This window comes from Tupaia chinensis, unplaced genomic scaffold (genome assembly GCF_000334495.1).
Source record: "Tupaia chinensis unplaced genomic scaffold, TupChi_1.0 Scaffold000146_1, whole genome shotgun sequence".
NCBI lineage: Eukaryota > Metazoa > Chordata > Mammalia > Scandentia > Tupaiidae > Tupaia > Tupaia belangeri.
Window position 1 is genome coordinate 17396094 of NW_006159616.1, and position 20967 is coordinate 17417060.

Below are 20967 nucleotides of genomic sequence, written 5' to 3' on the forward strand. Positions count from 1 at the left end.
TGTCTGGGCTGTGGTGAATATGTAGTAAATGTTAACTATTTATAAGCAGCAGTAGGACTAACTTTTATCCTGCCAGTCATTATTCCTACTTTCAGAAAGGACTAGAGTTGGTTTATAAAATTGAGACACTAACCTGTGACCACAAGAAATAAAAGGCTTTCCTTTTTTTGCTATAGGGCGCATGCGCTCGCTAGAAAGACAGAGAGAGACAGAGAGACAGAAAGCGAGAAATCACCCCCCAGGGGGGATGGCCACGCCGCAATCCCGTCTCCTCCATTCTCCTCTCGGGATCTTGGGCACGCATGCACACGCGCCCGGCGTGAGTTTAAGCCACCGGGTCCGGGACACGAACCGTGGTCGGCTATGTGGAAGTTCAGTGACACAGCCATTACGCTAACTGCTGGTCCCAAAAGCTTTCCTTTTTCTCAGTCTAATCATTTTGTTTTCCTGGCACTAAGTTGAAGGGAATGGGTTCTGGGTTCTTCTATGAGAAACGTGTTAACTACAGTCTTAGAAGTCATAGAAATGTATTTTGTAGTTTCATATAGAAACTCTACTGGGGCATAACCTTAAATCTAAGTTCTTAGTGAGAGGTGGTTTAGATTTATTCCTTTTACAACAATCTGATGAAATATTAAGCTTAGAGAATTTCGGAGGAAGGAATGAGTCTACTCTCCAAGCCCCTCTGGCCACTGGATTACTGTGGTTCAGCCTCCCAGTTCCCCAGGGGGCTTGAGGCTTAGAACAAAGAATGTTCTAGTCAAGTCTTCTGATGGACTGGTGTGTGCTGACCCCAGACCCCTGTGCTACAGGAAAGTCTATTTGTGGACCTAAAGTAGTACTGGTTTTTCTGCCAGAAATGTTATTTTGCAATTCCAAAAGGCTAGTGAGATCATTTTCCCAAAGAGACCGACAGTGGGTGGGTGTCCTGTATACCTCTGGGGAGGGGAAGAGGGAGAGCCACCTCGGGATAAAATGAAAGCTGCACGGGCCTATGACTAACAGATTTGCTTGAGAGTATCTTAGAAATACTTTTTAAAGTTCTAGAACTAGAAATTCACTTGGATTCACACAGACTGTTTGCTGGGCTCAGGTCCAACAAGGGGCCCTGTTGACTAACGCTGGGTAACACTGCGCTCATGTGTGGCTTGTGTTTTTCTCGCGTAAGGGAATTGGAAAAGCAAAGGGAAAGCACCGCCACCGACATTCTGCAGAAGAAGCAGGAGGCAGAAGCTGCTGTAAGTGCCATGTGAATGCCACCCTGGACAGCCTCCTGAGCCGTGGCATCTCTGAACGTCTTTCCGCTGTCGGGCAGAATGCTGTGAACGCTCCCCAGGTTCCAGCCCACATTTCTTAGGCTAGGACTATATGGGAAAATGCCACACGCCCTACAGATAGCTGTCAGAGTCTTCTTCTCCAACTGCCTTCTCCTCTTGGGTCTTTCTGTTGTCCGTGGCACACATTCCTGGGAACATCAGTCCTTGTCCTAAAGATTATACACAGTTATCCTCCAAGCAGATAACGAAGCTTTTTAAAAAATGGCGGGTGTTCTCTTTTCTTCCCTCTACGTGTACTGCCTTCACAGGACGTGAGAGAACAGACCTCCTAGCTAGACCGCAGGGACACGTGGTTCCTGTGGCCACAGGAACGGCTGAAAGGCTAAAGTACATACGGTGCCCAGCAGATGGTTCCATAGAGCATGTCCTTTCTCAGAGAGGCTGGGAGTGCAGCTTCTTGTGGAAATCTATTTTTACATGCTGGCGGTGTTTTCATTATTTTGTATGGGGTCAGTAAAGCCTTCCCACTCGTGTGATTCCTAGAAAGGGATTGGAGATGCCATCGCTCTCCTGGGCTTGCTCCAGGGTTGAAGGGTTTTTTTGTTGTTGTTGTTTTTAAGAGGTTTTTGCTATAGGGCGCGTGTGCTCTCCAGACAGAGAGAGAGACAGATAGATAGAAAGCGAGAAATCACCCCCCGGGGGGGATGGTCACGCCGCAATCCCTTCTCCTCCATTCTCCTCTCGGGATCTTGGGCACGCACACACATGCGCCCGGCGTGAGTTTAAGCCGCCGGGTCCGGGATGCGAACCACAGTTGACTACATGGGAGTTCAGTGACATAGCCATTATGCTAATTGCTGGTTCCCCAGGGTTGAAGGTTTTAAAGCATGCCTGGTGGGAGCCTGAGCTTGCAGGCTGGCCTGTTCCCTTCCCTTATAGACCCTGAGCAGGTGTATTGGTGTGGACAGGGCTATGTGTCTCTGGCCCTCTGAACAAAGAGATGGACAGGCCAGGGGTGGTGGGGGGGTTGGTGGTGGACATCTTTGTTCTTTGGCAGGTTAGATTGATGCAGGAATCTGTCCGAAGGATCATCGAGGCAGAAGAGTCCAGAATGGGTAAGAAGGCGTGTCCCCTTTGGGGCCTGGCTGGGCACTGGGGGGCTCAAAGCTCACAGGGAAGAGCCATAGGAGGCCTCCCTCCACCCTGACTGAGTCTATCCATCCTCAGGCCTCATCATCGTGAATGCTTGGTACGGGAAGTTTGTCAATGACAAGAGCAAGAAGAGTGAGAAGGTAAAAGTGATTGACGTGACCGTGCCCCTGCAGTGCCTGGTGAAGGACTCAAAGCTCATCCTCACAGAGGCCTCCAAGGTACAGTGACGCCAGCCACCGCCTGCTGTATGCATGCAAGACCCATTCAGAAGGGCCAGTCCATGGCCTGGTGATTAAGGCAGATGGAGCCCACATGACCAATTAGGCGGTTCAAGTCCCAGATCCAGTGGCTTGACAAGCACGTTTGGCCTGTGTATGTGCGTTCCCAAAATGCCACAGGTGGGAGAGATGGAGGAGAAGGGATTGCAGTGTAACCATGCCCCATGGGGTGGGGGGTGCTTTCTCATTTTTCCTCTCTCTCTAACTAGCTCACAAGTCCTTTGGCAAACGTAATAAATAAATAAGACCCAATCAGAAAAGGGCAGCTGGAGGAACAGGTTCAGCCTGATTTCCTGCAGCGGCCCCTTCATTCCACCTGCATTCGCCTCATGGGGTGCTGCCCAGCACTGCGTGACAGCATTATTGCCACTGCTCACTTCACGTTTGCATTCATACCTCTGTCACCTATTCGTTTGACCAATGTCTATTGGTCAACAGAAAACACATGTCTTTGTGGTACTTTTGTTAGATTTACTTTTGCCTTATTCCAGAAAGTCTGAAGCCACTTATTACATGTATGAGTCCCTCCATGGAGTATCTAGAATTACAACGCAGATTAGCTCAGGCCAAGAACTCCTGGCTCCCTGTAGAAACTGTCTGGTGTCTGTCTTGGTAGAGTTTCTGGGGTCCTGTCAATGTGTGCTGAGAGGTGAACCTGGGACCATATAGGCCATTTTTGAAATGACCCTTTGTCTTCACACTCCAAAGTTTGCCTCTCCGGAGGGAATATAGAAGGCCAGTGCAGCTCAGGTGGTGGCAAAGAGAGCAGCAGTACTGGGTTCATTTTGCATATTTTCTTTTTTCAGTAGTTATTTATTTAATTCAAATTGCTATTATTATTTTTTAATTTGACCAGAGAGAAAGAGAAAGTGAGAAAGCAAACCACCAGGTTCAGGACTCGAACCATGGTTGTCCATGTGGGAATCCAGTGCCTTTAACCACCACGCCACCTGATGGCTCGGTAGTGCTGGGTTCTAAGTGACTGGGGAGCAGTCTTTGGAATAACTGTCTGTCACAGGCTGGGCTGCCGGGGTTCTATGACCCATGTGTGGGTGAAGAGAAGAACCTGAAAGTGCTTTATCAGTTCCGAGGCGTCCTGCATCAGGTGATGGTGTTGGACAGTGAGGCCCTGCGGATACCAAAGCAGTGTGAGTAGTGCGCCCCTCGCAGTCACCTGCCCTGGAGAGGGACATCAGTGGCTGCTTAGCGTGTGGAGACACAACCACCTTCCCTCTGTGGTCTGCCGGAGAGCAGGGAGGCTGGCTGGACTTGGAGGCTTGCTCAGAGCCCATGATTTATGCCCTGAGGAGGGGGCTTCAGTCCTTTCATAGGTGGGATTAGTGAGCTTCCCGTAGCCTGGGTGGCTGGGTAGGAAAGCAGTTGGTTCTTGCAGCTTGTGCTCTATCCAGCCATCACAGTTGGATGATGGCTGAGCCCCCTCAACAAAGAAAAGGTATGGTGGGCATGGTAGTGAAGGCTGCCAGATCCACATGGTCAACTGCAATTTAAGTCCTGGATCTGATGGCTTGAAAAACAACACTGAGGGACCAGCAGAGGGCATAATGGTTACATTGCTGGACTCCCATATAGTGGACCACAGTTCAAGTCCCAGACCTAGCGGCTTAAAACTCACGCCAGGCATGTGTGCGTGCATGCCCAAGATCCTGAGAGAATAGAGGAGCAGGAATTACAGCATGGCCATCCCCCCTGGGAGGTCTCTCTGTCTCTCCAGCAAGTGGACACAATCTATAGCAAAAATCTCTCAAAAAAAAAAGAAAAGAAAGACACAATGGTATTGTGTGTGTGTGTGTGTGTGCATGCCCAAGGTCCCAAGAGAAGGGACTGTGGTGTAGTCGTCTCCCTCAGGGGTTGCTTTCTTACTTCCTCTCTTTCTCACAATCTGTCTCTGTCGAGTGCACACATTCTATAGCCAAAAAAAAAAAAAAAAAAGAGGGTGTGGAAATGGTCCCTTCCTGATAACCTGATGCTGTCTTTTCTTTGCAGCTCACAGGATTGATACAGATGGATAAACTCCTTGAGAACCTGATTAAAAAGAGGCTGCAAAAGATCTTTTCCTGGGATTCTACAAATTTGGAAGCAGGGAAAATACTCAGACATCAGATGTTTTTATTATATTATTCCTCTAGAAGGTGGTACCATAACAATTATGTGAAGGGACACACAGATATCCCAGCTTTCCTGGGTGCTGTAGGTGGGATGAAGGCAGCCCCATCCTGGACCAGCCCGCAGCATGGCCCGTGGCTGTCTTGCCAAGGATCATGTTTCCGGAGGGAAGGGCCCAGTGGCCTGGACTCCTCAGGGCCCCAGGCCCTCCAGCATGTATGCTGATGCAGCGGCCACCCAGTAGTTCTCCGTCCTGTCTGGTGGTGTGTATGGAACATCCTGCCCTCACATAGGACTGGGTACTACTTTCCCTAACATCCACACTGAACATGGGAAACAGAGGAAAGGAAGGAGGGAAGGCATTTTCACATGCCACAGCCTCCAGATCAAGGGAGCGTCTGTGCTGTCGGCTTCCCACAAATCACCTTCTGATGAAATATTATAAGTGAATCTGGAGAGGATTGTGGGTTTATAAAACTGCTTTTTATTTGAGAACAAACAGGTTTGGAAATTAGTCTCTTTTTTCTCCCTCCCAGAGCTTCTCAAATCATTCCTCTGGCACCTGGCTGGGGACAGAATGGTGTACTTCCCAAGCCCAGGGCCATCCTTGTCATGGGCCACTTCCCCTATCCTGTGGGAAAAGGCCCTGCTGCCAGCAGATGCAGAATGACCCATGTCCCTCTTGTCCATAGCAGACGGTAGAGCCAGGACTGCCTATGCCCACCACCTCTCCAGTGGGGTGCTGGGAGGAAGAGGAGGCTTGCAAGGGTGAAGGCTGAGATGGGGGGAACAATAAGACCAAGAGTCACGCTCGTGCCAAATCCAAAGGTGTGGGCATCAGGGCTGGCCCTGTTGTCCATGCCTTGCTGGCAAGCACCCAGCAGGTGGCGCCGTGGCTCTCCACACAGAGCCAGGCCCAGCCCCTCCTCACTAGGACTTCTTTCTGGGGTGTGTCTCCATTCTGAGACTTGTCTTCACTTGTTCGCTCTGTGGATAAAGAATGTTGTAGGAGCCAGTTCAGCTCTGAACAGCCTGGGGTGTCAGCTGTGGCAAACAGTAACCTGTGGAGCACAGGCCTGTACATGGGTCTGGCCACTGGCGTGGTCACTTGCTCTCACTGACCCCTCTGAGCAGGGATTGCTCAAGGCGTGATGCCAGCTGGCCCTGGAGCCTGAGGGCCGCTCTTGGCCTCCACATCTCCGGCTGTTGGTGAAATCAGGTTTTGCTACTGGCACCGAAACCAGAATGATTGCTAATAACCTCCTTCCTCCAGTTTTTAAAAGTAATTCTGTAATATTTATCTCCATTTAAGAAAACAGAGAAAGCCTCTCTGCTCCAATGACCGCAGGCCACGCAGGGACCATCATGAGCCTCTGCTTTGGGCATGCCCCTCTGCGCCCTCGGCTGCAGGTGGTTCTTTTGGACACAGATCTTTGTTTGAAGTTGACTGTACTGAGGCACTCTCTTACCATAATAAACCTTTCCTGAAAGCTGAGGACAGTATTTTTTTTTTAGTTTATCCGTGTGTACATCTTTAGGAGTAAGCAAAATAGGGGACATGGTCCCCTTCCCCAGAGCCCTCCTTTCATCCTTTCTTCTTCACTGTTGAAACCATGTTTTAAACCTTGAGGCTCTACTTGCAGCTATGGTCCTTTTCTTTTTTGGAGAGGTTTTTGCTATAGGGCACGTGCGCTCACCAGGAAGAGAGACAGACAGAAAGTGAGAAATCACCCCTCCAGGGGGGATGGCCAGGCTGCAATCCCTTCTCCTCCATTCTCTTCTCAGGATCTTGGGCACACAACACACACATGCCTGGCTTGAGTTTAAGCCACCGGGTCCGGGACTCGAACCACAGTCGACCACATAGGAGTCCAGTGACAGCCATTACACCACCTGCTGATCCCCTGATTCTGTTTTCTACATTTAACATGGGCCCGAGAGAACCCAAGCTTAGGAAGTGAATTAGCCTAGAATTGGACAGAGGGTTTTGTTGTTTTTTTTTTAATTAAAGTTAAAAAAAATTCCTGCAGTCAAAAGTAGTCACATCCTGCCCACTCTTTAATAGGAACAAGAGGTCCAACATAGCAGCAAAACGTGGCAGGAACAGACCAAACGGAGTTAGCACTGCCGTGGTCCCCTCCGCTAGTTGGAGAGGGGTCCTCCCCAAGCAGAGGGCAGGGCAGCCACTCAGCTGGCTGTCCAGGCTGATGGAGGCCCCTTGCCCTGTAACGGAACCAGCCATTGCTCCCCTTATACAGGGTGGTGGGAGTGACCCACAGGCCAAGTATAACCCTGGGCCCAGCTGTCCCTCAGGTGCCCGTGAGAAGGGGGTTATGTATGGCACCAGGACCCAGGCAGCTCCTTGTGCCCCACGTCCAGTGACACCTGCTCACCCTGTGCTACACCGATACCACCTCTGACTGAACCTCTTGGTTCCTGGAGGGGAGGATGACAGTCATGCCCACAGCCCCGTTGGCCTAGCCCCAGGCTCCTCAGCTGCTGTCTTGATCCCCTGCCTGGCATGCTTCACTGTCGCTTTCTCAGCTTCAGCAGCGGAAATAAATGTCTACAGCCAGAGCCCCAAAACCCCTGTAGTCCAGAGCCTGGCAGGCTCAGCTCTGCTGCTCTGGCCGTGGCGTGGCCTGGAGTCCCCGCTGCCCATCTCTGTGGGAACGGAGGCGGCTGGACATCCTCTGCATCACCAGCCTCTGTGCCTTCAAGCGCTTTCGGAGCTTTTCGTTTTCCTTCAGAGTGAGGAAGAGTTTTTTTTTCAGAGCGTCCAAGTCCAAAAGGGCATAGCTGTGGTCAGATGGCTGCTTGGGGAGGGGCCTTCTCAGCTGACGGGTGGCCTCTCTTGCTTCTGGTCGCTGTGTTAAGACCTGAGGACAGAGGAGAGTGGAAGCTACGAACCGCCCAAGTGCTAAAGAGCTGCTTTACCAGGGAGCAGGTGGCTGTGGTCAGGCCTGGGGGGCCCATCACCTGACACGCTCAGAACCAGCCCGTGGCAGCAAGACTCACTGCCTGCAGCTGTCCCAGACTCCATTCCCAGAGCGGCTGGTTAGTGGGCAGCTCGGGGCCAAGGCTTCACGGTTCCCGGGTGGGTGGGCTCTTTGGGGCACCGGCTGCATTTGTAGCCAGCCCAGCGTCTTACCTGGCTTACAGGGCTTTCAGCATTTGGGGGCAGCTGAAGCTCTCCCAGTGCGGTGTCCATGTTCCTCACCGAGCTGTGCTCCCCAGCCCCCAGCTCAGGGAGGACCTGGGAACAGCAGGAAGGAATCAGGCTAGCGGCACCCCACAGACACCTGATCTCCCGCAGCTGTTCCTGTCCATCCCTGAGTAGTTCCCTCACAGGATCTGGATCTGGCCCGGGGGAGTGGCTACAGCTGGGGACCAGCTGTGCGGCCATACGAAGGCGTAACTAACCAGCCTCTTCCTACCTCAGACTCCAGAACTGGAGCCTTAGGAAGTAGGCACCAGCCTGAGGGCCAGCTGGAGTTCTTTGGTACAGGAGAGAAAGAAGGAAGCTTGGGCCAGCAGGTGGCTGGTTGGGTCGCTGGACCCCACAGGGCTGAAATCGGTCTGAGTCCTTGACCTAGAGGCTTGCTTTCTCACTTTCTCTTTCTGTCTCTGGTCAAATTAAAAATACTAATAATAAATAAAATTAAATAATTCTTTTTTTTCTTTTGAGAGGTTTTTGCTATAGGGCGTGTGTGCTCCCCAGAAAGAGAGAGACAGAGAGATAGAAAGCGAGAAATCACCCCCCAGGTGGGATGGCCACACCACAATCCTTTCTCCATTCTCTGCTCGGGATCTTAGGCACGCACGCATACGCACTCGGCGTGAGTTTAAGCCATCGGGTCTGGGACTCGAACCACGTTCGACTACATGGGGATCCAGCGACATAGCCATTATGCCAACTGCTGGTCCAAAATTAATTCTTTTTTAAAAAAGAAGAAGAAAAGGAAGTCTGGCAGGCTTTAGGTTTTCCTTCTCTAGGAAAGCATTGAATCCAAAACTAGATCATGAGGAAGCGGGACCAACCCCAGCGGGCCAGCCGTGCTAGGAAAGGGCCCACACTGCCCCAGCTCACCAGCCAGACTCACCTTTTCTCTCTGGGGGTCGGCATTTCCCCCCTCACTGGCAGGATCGGTGTTCTCCCTCACCAGCTGCAAGAGACCGACATGGAGACAACGCCGATGGCTGCATGGCCTGGCTCACTCAGTGTGAGATCTGCACCTCCGAGCTCCTCAGCTGGATGTGAGCCCGGAGCCATCGTTGTCCCCATGGATCTGTCTGATGAATGACACTAGACAAATGTCTGAGAAATCAAACCGACCTGGAGCCCGGCCCACGTCTACTCTCACCACATACTTGATATTCTTTCTCCAAAGATGTTCCCAGTTGTGGATCAGAGGCCCAAGGAAGGGTCACTGTAGAGCCAGAGAGCTAATTCACACATGCCACCCCAGGGGCCACATCCGACCTCACTACATGTTTGCCTGTGAATGACAGCAGGGAGTAGAAAACACATCTGTTCTGGGCCCCACCCTTGAACCTGCAGTACCTGGGTCTGCCACACGGTGGCACTCCCAGAGCTGGGCCTGCCTGGGCATGGGTCAGAACCAGGTTCTCCCTGACACTGAAGGCACTAAGAATTACAAATGTATGCCCTCCGCCTCCCCTCCCCCCCCACACACACATACACACTCACACCAGTCATTAGGCTGTGATGTGTTATTTCGGGGGCACTTTATCACAAATACATGACAGTGATTAGACTGTCCATGTATTCACAAGCATGGACTGCACACCCTCTGCCAAGCAATGCTCTGGGCATTGAGCGTAAGGTAGTGAGACACAGTCCCCACCCTCCCAGAGCTTGCATGGAGGGCAAAAATGAAGGAGAGACAAGGAATGGCAGGTGCACAGGTGTCGGAAAACCAACGAGCAAGAATAGGGCAGAGAGGGCTGGCAGGGGTGTGGGGCAAGAAGGTGGCCAGGGCAGCCTTCCTGGAGAGACAGGAACATGGGCTTGAAGCAGTGAGATGGCATGTGGCCATCTGGAGGAAGGACACCCAAGTGAAGGACAGACCAAGGGCAGAGGCCAAGGCAGCTCTTCCTCACAATGTGTAACTCCGTTCACTTTCCAATTTCCAGTGGACGCACACCCCCTGGGCCACCATGTGCTGTGACACTTGACCCATGTTAGGATTTAGGAAAAGTCAACATGCTCCTCTTGTGGCTTCAAGGTCCAGCTGTTGGTGAGCTCTCCCCTGAGTCATGCCCTCACCTCCCAACCCCACTGAGACCCATCCACCTTGGTGTCCCACAGGTGTGTCAAACGGCACATGCACAAGGCCAGACTACTCAGGTAATCAGGGACCACATGCTCCAGGGGCTCAGAAAGCTCTGCTCCCCCAAACACCTCCCTCAGCACACCAGGTTTTCTAAAACCATTCAGTCTGTCCATGCCCTCCACACCCTTCCACCTGCAGCTGGGCCACAATGATGGTGCTCACCTGGACTGCAGGGGCCTCTGAGCCAGCTTCCCACCAAGTCATTCTCCACCTGTGGCCAAAAGGAGCCTTCCAAAGCCACAGCTCTGCCACTGCTGTGAACTGAATATTTGGGTCTCCCCCTCCAAAATTTGCATGCTAAAGCCCTAACCTGAGGGGCCAGCAGGTGCTGTAGTGGTTAAGGCACTGATCTCCCACACGGCTAACTGTGGTTCGAGTCCTAAACCTGGAGGCTTGAAATTCATACCAGTTGTGCATGTATGTGTGCCCAAAGTCCTGAGAAGAGAATGGAGAAGGAATTGCAGTGTGGCCATCCCCCCTGGTGTGTGCTTTCTCACTCTCCCTTACTCCTAGCAAGCACAAGTGTACACTATAGCAAATTTTCTTTGAAAATTAAACTTCCAAAAATAAAATAGAAATGTCCATCATTTAGGCCATCCAGCCTTATGATACTCAGTTATAGTAGCCCGAGCTAAGGCACTCCAGAGCCCCACAGCCTGTGCAAGGCTCTCACCACCCAGCACCCACTCATCTCTCTGGCTTTGATGACCCCGCCACACAGCCCGAACTGGCACTGTTTCTGAATGCACCCAACTCTCCCAGCTTCTGCCTACTGTCTTCAGGTCCCTTCACCACACCCCTGCAACCTCCCTCCTTCCCCCGCTCCAGCTCTACCTTGTCAGCTGTCAGTCCAGCAGATAAGGCGCAGCACACGGCAGGACCTCGTTGGAGACTCACTGGCTGACCGTGGCACCTGCTGCCTGGCCCTGGCTAGCTGCTAAGACAAAGCGCACTGTCTGAGCGCAGCGGAGCTGCTGCCTGCAGGTAGACAGGTCTGCACGGCAAGGTGACGCTCCAGGAGACCCAGCCAGAGCAAAATGCCAGAGGGACAGCTCGTAACACACTTGCCGTCCAGCTTCTCCAACAGTACCCTGTCGTGAAGCATGGTTTACTTTTTGAATTTGCCAGAGGGCACATGCACTTCCCAGAGAGAAACAGAAAGTGAGGGAGCAACCCCCACCCCAAGGCATGATCACATCACAATCCCTTCTCCATCTCTCCCGCCTTTTGCGATTTGGGGCATGCATGCATACATACGCCTGGCATGTTTTTCAAGCCGTTGGATCTAGGACTTGAACTATACCATTAGCCATGTGGGACCTAGCAGCCTTAACCACCAGGCAAGGGACTGGCCTGTGAGACTGACTTTTAAGGTAACTTCAAATGATGATTTCTTGGGTGTTATTTTATTGAACTTTATTTATTTATTTTTAATCTGACCAGAGAGGGATAGAGTAAAGGGGGGAGAGAGAAAGAGAGGTGAGAAAGCAAGCCACACAGTTGGCTATGTAGGAGTCCAGCACCCTTAACCACCATGCCACCTGCCGTCCCTCAATAAAATATTTTTTTTTAAATGATGAGGTTTTTTTTTTGGGGGGGCAGGGAGAGGTTTTGCTATAAGGGCACATGTGCCCACCAGAAAGACAGAGATAGAAAGCAAGAAATTACCCCCCAAGGGGGATGGCCACAACGCCATCCCTTCCCCTCCAGTCTCCTCTCGGGATCTTAGGGGCACACACACACATATGCACCCAGCATGAGTTTAAGCCACCAGGTCCCAGACTAGAACTGCGGTCAACTACATGGGAGTCCAGTGACATAGCCATTACGCCATCTGATAGCCCCAACATGATGACTTCTCTTAAAGTGCAGGTCTGGGCCAGCAGTATCGCAGGGCTCTGGACCCTGGAGGCCTGACAGTGCTGCTAAAGAGGCAGCTCTTGTCTTCATTCTCTTTCCCACCTGCAATTGCTGGGTGAATCGGGCAGGCTGGATCCAAAAGATAAAAGGCAGTGGTGTGTTCCTACCTGTGTAGGGTCCTGAAAGGCAAACACTGTGGGCACGGCATTGTGCTTCAGGTTTTTGCGGTTTCCAAAGGCACTGAAGCACTCGGGTCTGAAGTGCTCGGAGCAGATAACCGTGTGCTGTTTGGGTTTGAAGTTGCCCCGGCCAATGTTCAGCACCCATTCCTTCAGCAGCTCCGGGCGGCTGAATGGGAACCTGAGGGCAACGGCAGGAGTTGTGAGGGATCTAGCAAAGCTGAATTCAGCACTCCAGAGTCCTGTGGAATTTTCACATCTCGTCAGAGTATTTTACAGACTACTTTGGAAATTCAGCAATCGAATTTTTTAATAATAACTTAATTTTATAATTTATTTATTACTATTGTTCAATTTGCATTAAGGCTCATGTGTTCACCAGAGAGAGACAGAGAGAAAAGGAAAGTGAGAAAGCAAGTCGCCAGGTCTGGGACTCGAACCATAGTTAGCCATATGGGAGTCCTGCGCCTAAACTACCATGCCACCTACAGACCCCATGGGCAATCTAATTTTATTAAATCACATCAAGGGTCAGCACTCAGTTGTATCAAACACCAGAAAGTTTGATTAAGATGGAGACATGTGGGCCAGTCCAGTGGCGTGGTGGTTAGGGCGGCTGGATTCCCACATGGCAGCCTAGGTGGTTTGAGTCCCAGACCCATCATGGGCCTGTGTCCCTGCCCAAAATCCCTAGAGAATGGAGGGGAAAGGATTGTGAGGTGGTCATCCCACCCCACCCGAACCCCCCATCCCGGAGTGGGTGACTTCTCACTTTCCCTCTCTCTATCTCTGTGTCTCTCCTGCGAGCGTACTCTGTCTCTGCGTCTCTCCTGCGAGCATACACAACCTATTCCAAAAATCTTGAGATTAAAAAAAAAAGAAGGAATGAACTACTGCTGCATGTGGCAAGGATGACTCACACATAACTGTGAGCAAAAGGCAGAAAAAAGTACACAGAGTGATTCCCGTGACGTCAAGTTCAAAGTAAGCCAAAGCAATCCACTCTGAGATGCCAAGGTTCCCCTGGGTAGGTGTGAGGAGGGCCTGGAAGGGGGTTGGGAGGTCTGGAGGCTGGAGATATTCTGGTTCGGCATCCACTCGTCGGCCGTGCACTTACGGTTTGTGCATTTTTCTGCGTGTACTTATTGAAAAGCAGAGAACACAGGAGAGGGGAGTGGACCATGAGCACGAGCCGCTCCCTGGAGTTGTACTCTAAAGCGGGCAGAAGTGGTGAGGAGGCTGACTCTGGGAGGACAGGGTGCAACTTTCACCACATTCCTGAGTCCCTGAAAATGCAATGGCAGAGCCACCATCCTCCCACCACCGCAAAGTTCCTGCCCCTGGAGGGGCTCATCGTTCACTCCACCAGCCTACCTCCAGCCAGCCCTTCACAAGCGCGGTGTGGGGGCTTGGCAGAGCGCCGGCTACACCGCACAGTCGCTCGTTCATCGGGCACCGACATCCTCCACACCTGTGTACGGGGGCTGCCCCGTGAGCCAGGACCTGCGGCGCAGCGGGGGCCGTACGCACCCAACGCGAAGGTCTTTCCAGAGAGAGCTCCAGATACGCAGCGCTAGGGCCACCCGAGGCCAATGACGGCTGTGCGACCCGGGCGGGCTGCTTAATCTTCCTGTGCGTCCCTCCGCGCTCAGCCCGAAGCGGCCCTGGCCTATACCCCGGGCCCCATGCCGCACGCCCTCGGGCCTCCCCAGTGCTCCCTCCCGGCTAGCAGAGCTCCGCCGGGGGCCGCAGCAAGTCAGCCTGCAGACCCGGCTCCCGGTCTCCAGCGCCCCAAAGCCACCTACTCTCACCGATGAAAGGTGAGCTGCTTCCTGCGGTTGCTGTAGCGGTTGCAACACTGCCGGGCCGCACACGACTTCGGCATCTCCAGAGCAGGCCTGCGAGGATGGGGGCGTGGGGGTGAACCTGGCTCAGTGCAAGGCGGACTCCTCACCCGGTCTGCAAAAATGTTGCCCCCGGGGCGCCAGGTCAAGGGCGTGCTTTCGGATCCGTTTCAGGTTGGAAACAACGCCTCAACTGTCTCACCCCATTTCGCTAAAGCCTATCACCCTTTAACTCCTGCTTTGGGGGCCCCAATACTCTGCCACTAACAGTCTTTGACAAGTGGAAAGCTGAGAAAGGTCCAAGCGGACCTGGCCAAGAATTTTAAGGTTTTGAGAGGTGTTATAGGCTCTGGCTCTCCTGCCGTCACTAGAGGAGGCTCTAATTGGTCACCGGAGGTCTCAAAGAAGAGGCCGGACAGCTGCGTGAAAGCAGGCTTGATACTGGGGACCAAGCCAAGAGGGGCAAAATGAGCACCAAAGATTAGATTCCGATCTGGGGCTCGCAGAATCTCAAGATTGCCGCTTCTACAAAACAGGCTAACCAATCAAAAGAGGTGTAAGCAAATCCACCATGGAAGAAACAAAGCTATTCATGTCTTCTCATACAGTAGTTTGTTTCTGAAGAACTCACTACAAGTGTATTAAGGGAGACATTTTTCAACCACTGAACACACTCAAGACTAACTTCCCCAAGTCACCACAGATCACGGTTTGGAGAGGTGAAGAGGGGACAATACAACTATCCCTCAGCACAGAATACAAATACCTGAAATTAGACATGAACCTCAAAGTAGCAATATATTTATTTACAAAATATACAGTTTCACAGAAACAGCTTCGCTTTATACACATAAACTTTAAAATTACACAGAACCATGTAAACGATGTTAAGTGTCTGGCCTGGCCAAAGCCAACAGGGAAAGGCCTAGTTTTGGGGGTAACATCTTTCCCTCTCACTTCATTAGCCACCAACCAGGAGCCCCTAGATGGGTCATGCCTAACTTGCATAAAGAAGCTCAATGAAGCTGCCCAGCTCAATCTAACGAAAACCATGGTGTCTGACTTCTTAGACACCACCCACAGGAATGAATCTACTAAAGGAACAAAAATGAGATCAAAGAAACAGAAATTGAGATGAATTATTGAAAGCATTCCAGAAGCTTCAGACCTTCTAAGCATGTTATCAGAGTTGGCAGTTCCATTCTAAAATCACACACATATTCTTAAATGCACTTTTAAAATCTTGTCTTAAAAAAAAGAAACAAAAACAAAACACTGCAACTTTGGTTATTCGCAGGTGAAGACACTGGACAGGCATTGTCACGGGGCAGATCTTTGGCAAATTCTTCTCCAACTTGTCCTGGATGTTTTGCCCTCATCAGAGCCAGACAACTGTCTGGGAGAAGGTTGTTTCTAAACCAGCTTATATTTTTCTCTCTAGTAGAACTTTTTCCTTGGGGATCTTCAGGATAAACTAGGTTCCAGAAACAATTTCTCTCTTCTTTTGTGTTAATAAAAGCAACAGAATTAAAAAAATAAAAAAAAATCAGTTGGCTGGACAAATTTGAGTTACTAGACAAGAAAAAAAAATGAAGAAAGAAAAAAAATGGCTCTAATTAGCTAAATTACAGTTAAACAACCCCCTTAGTGTTTCAGTCACAGACCACAGAAGGAGTCTACCTGGTGGCCCCACACAACAGTGCCACGTGGAGGGGGAGCTGCAAACAGGGAGAGGGAGGACCCAGCCTGCTGCAGATATTAATAAATATGACCGGCTTGGGCATTCTTCCATTTTTATGCCTTACAAGAAACAAACCCATCAATTTACAAAAGTACTTATTCTCGAAAACAAGTACTTGAACTGCTAAGAGCAATGTTAAGTGCTGGAGAAAGGCAAAGACCTCCTCTCACTCCAAGCCCTAGAACCACCAGTGTCCTGGGCTACACTGCTCTCAAGCTCAGTTCTGCAGGTGCTTCAGCCACAACTCCCTTTGCTCTGGAGCTGGGCCTCACAAGGGCCTCTGCAGTCTGGAATCCTGCTTCAGATCTAAGGAACTCTGTACAGGTCAGTGGTACATTCCTGACAGCCAGCACTGCTTTATGACTCACTCACCAATGCAAATCAAAAGGAGAATTCAAGTCCTAACCTTGCCCTGAGGAACCTGCAGGCCAGCCTGTATAAAGGGCATATTAAGAATCAACCAGGGGAGAGGCCTCCCTCCCAATTTTTCTTTATTTCCATTATTTAAAGGAACACCACTGGTGTCCAGTGATTGCCTATCTTTATGTCGCTTGAAGTATGACGAGAAGAGAAACCGAGAACTCCCACACTTGAAAACAGCTTACCTGCGCCCCACCAGGACCTCCCATACCACCTGGAAAGAAAGGGCACCCAGTAAGAAATTGGCCAATACTTTTGGCTGTATCGTGCAAAAAGACAGGTTTTTTACATCGTGCAAAACAGGAAACTGAGTTATGAACACAGGCCACCTCAACCCCCCAACCAACCCCCTTTCCAAAGAGAAGCGGCCACATATTGTCCCTTTTTAACAAACAGAAGGAAATCTAAGGGTCACTAGTTAGCCCACCCCTCCCCTGCAGGGCTCCTCTCAGAGCCCAGAGGACTCAGCCAGCAGCTGAGCAGGTGGAGAGGAAGGGCCACTAAGGTAGGGGCAACTTTGACGGTTGCTGTACACTTACGGTAAAGACTGACACGTGAGAGAAAGCTTACACGCGTATGGCTGCTCATTAACAGGCCAGGAACCCAAACGGCTCCCCTCCCCAACACATGGAAGCAGGAACAGCAGCGAGCACTGGTTCCAACTGACAGGAATTTGTTACCAATGATAGAAAACACACAATGACTGTGTACCCTCATTTTCAGCGGAACCAAACCCACTGTACTTGGGTGTCCAGTTCATTTCCACTGCAGAGAACACAGCTCCTGCAGCAGCTTTGGCCAACCAAGACTGTACTCCTTCGGGCCCTGGCTATGTACAGTTTCTACCTTGGACAGCCTGTCCTTTTGCTTAGGCACCTGAATGGCAGGGATCTGCCCGCACCAGAGCTGAGTTCTGTGCTCAACTGAAAGAGGGGCCAGAAGGCCCACCGTCCCTTCTGATTCCTCTCCCACAGTCCCTTCTCCAGCCACAGTCAGTCCAGAAACAGCTTCCGGGAGCCCATTCGAGAACGGTTGGAACGGCGGATGTCAAACTTGGAGTCCCGGCACTTTTGGCAGACAAACACTTCCGGAACATTGGATTTCCGGATTTTTGCACAGGACAAGTGAATCCAGGTGTGGCACTCATTACACTCGATCATGGGGCGGCCGGCAAATGGCTTCATGCAGAAGCAGGTGACGAGGTCCCAAGAATCGTCATCTGAAAAGAAAGAGCACGTTGAGAGAGGAAAAACAATTCCCACAGGCCCTCTCCACCTGGGTCTCAGGCCAAGCTGCCGAGTTTTGATAAAACTCATTATTCAACTAACAAAAATCATTTCAACAGTCCTTTAATATTGACACTTCTTTCTGAAAATGCAATAAATGCACAACACAGGGCACTGAAAAGTGGCAACCAGGTATCCTGAGTTGTCTACCTGTGAGCCTCATTCTTTTTATATTAAGGTTTCTCCTGGAATCTCAGCTGTTTCTAATGGTCATCGAATCTTTCCTAAAATCTCTGTACCCACTCCCTGCACTGTTCTCTGCTCTGGAGATGGCAGAGCATACCCGTTGGCATGCTCCAAGGACAGGGCAGGACCCTAAACCCAAAGGCATGACTATTTAAAATAACCACCAGCCAGGACCAGTAGATGGTGTAATGGTTACATCACTGGACTCCCATGTAAGTCAACTGTTGTTTGAGTCCTCAAACTCACACCAGGGTAAGTAAGTATGTGTGCCCAAGATACCAAGAGAAGGGATTGTGACATGGCCATTCACCCTGGGGAGTGTTATTTCTTGCTTTGTGTCTGTGTCTGTCTCTCTGGCGAGCACACATGCCCTATAACAAAAATCTCTTTAGGGGCTGGAAAATGGCATGGTGGATAAGGCGCTGGACTCCCACATGGCCAACTGTGGTTTGAGCTCCTTTAAAAAAAAAAAAAAGAATTATTTTACTTAACTCTATTTATTTTAATTTGACCAGCGAAGGGGAGAAAGCAAGCCGCCAGGTCCAGGACTCGAACTGCAGCTGGCCATGTGGGAGTCCAGTGCCCTTAACCACCACGCCACCTCCTGCTGGTTCCATAAAATAAAAATAATTCTTTTTTTTTTTAAAGAATTATTTTAACTTTATTTATAATTTTCCAATTTGACCAGAGAGAGCGAGCGAGCGAGAAAGGAAGCCACCAGGACCGAGACTTGAACCACAGTTGCCCATGTGGGAGTCCAGTGCCTTTAATCACCATGCCACCTGCCAGCCCAAATAAAAATAATTCTTTTTTTTTTTCTTTAAGTAGCTCAAACCACAGTTGGCCATGTGGGAGTCCAGCGCCCTTAACCACCACGCCACCTCCTGCTGGTTCCATAAAATAAAAATAATTCTTTTTTTTTTTCTTTAAGTAGCTCAAACCACAGTTGGCCATGTGGGAGTCCAGCGCCCTTAACCACCACGCCACCTCCTGCTGGTTCCATAAAATAAAAATAATTCTTTTTTTTTTTCTTTAAGTAGCTCAAACCACAGTTGGCCATGTGGGAGTCCAGCGCCCTTAACCACCACGCCACCTCCTGCTGGTTCCATAAAATAAAAATAATTCTTTTTTTTTTTCTTTAAGTAGCTCAAACCACAGTTGGCCATGTGGGAGTCCAGCGCCCTTAACCACCACGCCACCTCCTGCTGGTTCCATAAAATAAAAATAATTCTTTTTTTTTTTCTTTAAGTAGCTCAAACCACAGTTGGCCATGTGGGAGTCCAGCGCCCTTAACCACCACGCCACCTCCTGCTGGTTCCATAAAATAAAAATAATTCTTTTTTTTTTTCTTTAAGTAGCTCAAACCACAGTTGGCCATGTGGGAGTCCAGCGCCCTTAACCACCACGCCACCTCCTGCTGGTTCCATAAAATAAAAATAATTCTTTTTTTTTTTCTTTAAGTAGCTCAAACCACAGTTGGCCATGTGGGAGTCCAGCGCCCTTAACCACCACGCCACCTCCTGCTGGTTCCATAAAATAAAAATAATTCTTTTTTTTTTTCTTTAAGTAGCTCAAACCACAGTTGGCCATGTGGGAGTCCAGTGCCTTTAATCACCATGCCACCTGCCAGCCCAAATAAAAATAATTCTTAAAAAAGAAAAATACTCTTTAAAAAAATCATCACCAGCCAACAAGCACCTCCGTCCCTCAGGGACCACTCACCTGAATCTACCATTATGTCCTCATCATTGCCAGTGCTGTCCTCGTCTCGGAACACCACCTGCTTTCCCTGCCGGACGATAGTCCGTTTGCCTTCAGTCTTTATTTCTTTGACCTGATCAGGTGACACAGTGGCACAAGACCCACTGGAGGGAGTGTCAGAGTCCCAGCCCGAGCAGGGGTCGCTGGGAGCCTGAGGGATATCCTGCAGGGTGGGGCTCGTGGGGGTCTCTACGTATGGATCAGCAGCTTCCAGCTTCAGCAAGCCCCCTCTGAACCCCTCCTTCGTGGGCACATCACTGTCCCTCCGCTTCCTCTTCTTCTTCTTCTTCAGCTTGTCCGTTTTCTTTCTGTCCAGCAGGAAGTTACTGGGCTTGGCTCGCTGCAAGAGGGTGGGCTGCAGGTGGCTAAAGCAGCGGTCAGAGACTGGCAAGGGCACTGAGGACGCCATGTCAGTGAAACCAGCGTCCCAGCCGTCACTGTCAATGGTACCAGCAGTGCTGTTGGCAGGGCTGGGACTGCTCCTCAAAGGAAGTTCCTGAAAGGACAGGCGAAAAGGTTCTAGTCACTTTGACCAGCTCCCCCATGACAAGACTCAGCCTCCCAAGGACCTTCACCAGCCCACCTTTGGCTAGCTCAGCCTCCCAGAGCATAGCTTTGAGCTTGTCAGCCTTCATCTGCATTAAACACTAGAATAGCATCAGCAGTTACTTACTGTGACACAAGGAGAAACCACCCTCCCTTGTTAAGCCCTCAGTCTGTCCTGAGGCCAGGAAATTAATTGATGCTCAATAAATACCTACAGAAAGGAATGCTGCATATACCCTCTCACCTCTTACTTTTTTACTGATTGTAAAAGTCTCTCCTTCTACTTGTCCTCCCAAGAGATACATATTTTTTAATTAAGTGAACTTAAATTAGTTTTGAGAATATCTTTACACTTTTTTTTTTTAATCGCAAATCCAAAGTAGGTAATTACTGCCCCAAAGCAGTAGTTCCTTCAGATCATTCAAGCATAATGTTTGCAAATAATGGCAACATTCTGCTGGGTTCAAGCTAGCATTACCCACCTATACAGGAGGTGGAGATCAACCAATGTTGGAGCCTCCTTTTTTATTTTTAAAGAATTATTTTACTGGGAACCAGCAGTTAGCGTAATGGCTATGTTGCTGGATTCCCACATAGTTGACCGTGGTTCGCGTGCCGGAACCGGTGGCTTGGAACTCACGCCGGGGGCGTGTGCGTGCGTGCCCAAGATCCCGAAAGGAGAATGGAGGAGAAGGGACTGCAGCATGACCATCGCCCCTGGAGGGTGATTTCTCGCTTTCTATGTCTCTTTCTGTCTGTCTGTCTGGCGAGTGCATGCGCCCTATAGCGAAAACCTCTCCAAAAAATATAAAATAATAAATAAAATTTAAAAAAGAATTATTTAACTTCATTTATTCATTCATTTATTTCATTTTTAAAATTTGACCAGAGAGGGACAGAGCGAGAGAGAAAGAGAGGGAAGGTGAGAGACCAAGTTTCCAGTTCCAGGACTTGAA

At 50.2% G+C, this 20967-nt stretch overlaps 3 protein-coding genes across 5 annotated transcripts in view; 1 reads left to right on the forward strand and 2 right to left on the reverse strand.

The window, feature by feature from the left end:
• DNAJC11 (DnaJ heat shock protein family (Hsp40) member C11) overlaps nt 1–6326 on the forward strand; it is a 107489-nt gene extending 101163 nt beyond the window's left edge. For all 3 annotated transcript variants that reach the window (XM_006145389.3, XM_006145390.3, XM_006145391.2), the window contains 5 exons: nt 1169–1238; nt 2335–2392; nt 2505–2647; nt 3726–3855; nt 4712–6326. In XM_006145389.3, coding sequence (XP_006145451.1) covers nt 1169–1238; nt 2335–2392; nt 2505–2647; nt 3726–3855; nt 4712–4737 — 427 coding nt within the window. In that variant the 3' untranslated portion in view covers nt 4738–6326. The remainder of the gene's footprint in view (nt 1–1168; nt 1239–2334; nt 2393–2504; nt 2648–3725; nt 3856–4711) is intronic.
• A 541-nt stretch (nt 6327–6867) lies between these two features.
• Nucleotides 6868–14155, reverse strand: THAP3 (THAP domain containing 3). The gene is made up of 5 exons (XM_006145392.3): nt 14039–14155; nt 12216–12408; nt 8935–8997; nt 7983–8087; nt 6868–7710 (listed from the first exon to the last, which is right to left on the reverse strand). The coding sequence occupies exons 1-5, from the start codon at nt 14110–14112 to the stop codon at nt 7444–7446; spliced, it is 702 nt and encodes a 233-aa protein (XP_006145454.1). The 5' UTR covers nt 14113–14155; the 3' UTR covers nt 6868–7443.
• Nucleotides 14156–14850: 695 nt separating this feature from the next.
• Nucleotides 14851–20967, reverse strand: part of PHF13 (PHD finger protein 13) — a gene marked incomplete at its 5' end in the record, with an annotated part of 7663 nt that continues 1546 nt past the window's right edge. Inside the window, 2 exon segments of the mRNA XM_014586597.1 lie at nt 14851–17451; nt 19427–19961. Coding sequence (XP_014442083.1) covers nt 17225–17451; nt 19427–19961 — 762 coding nt within the window.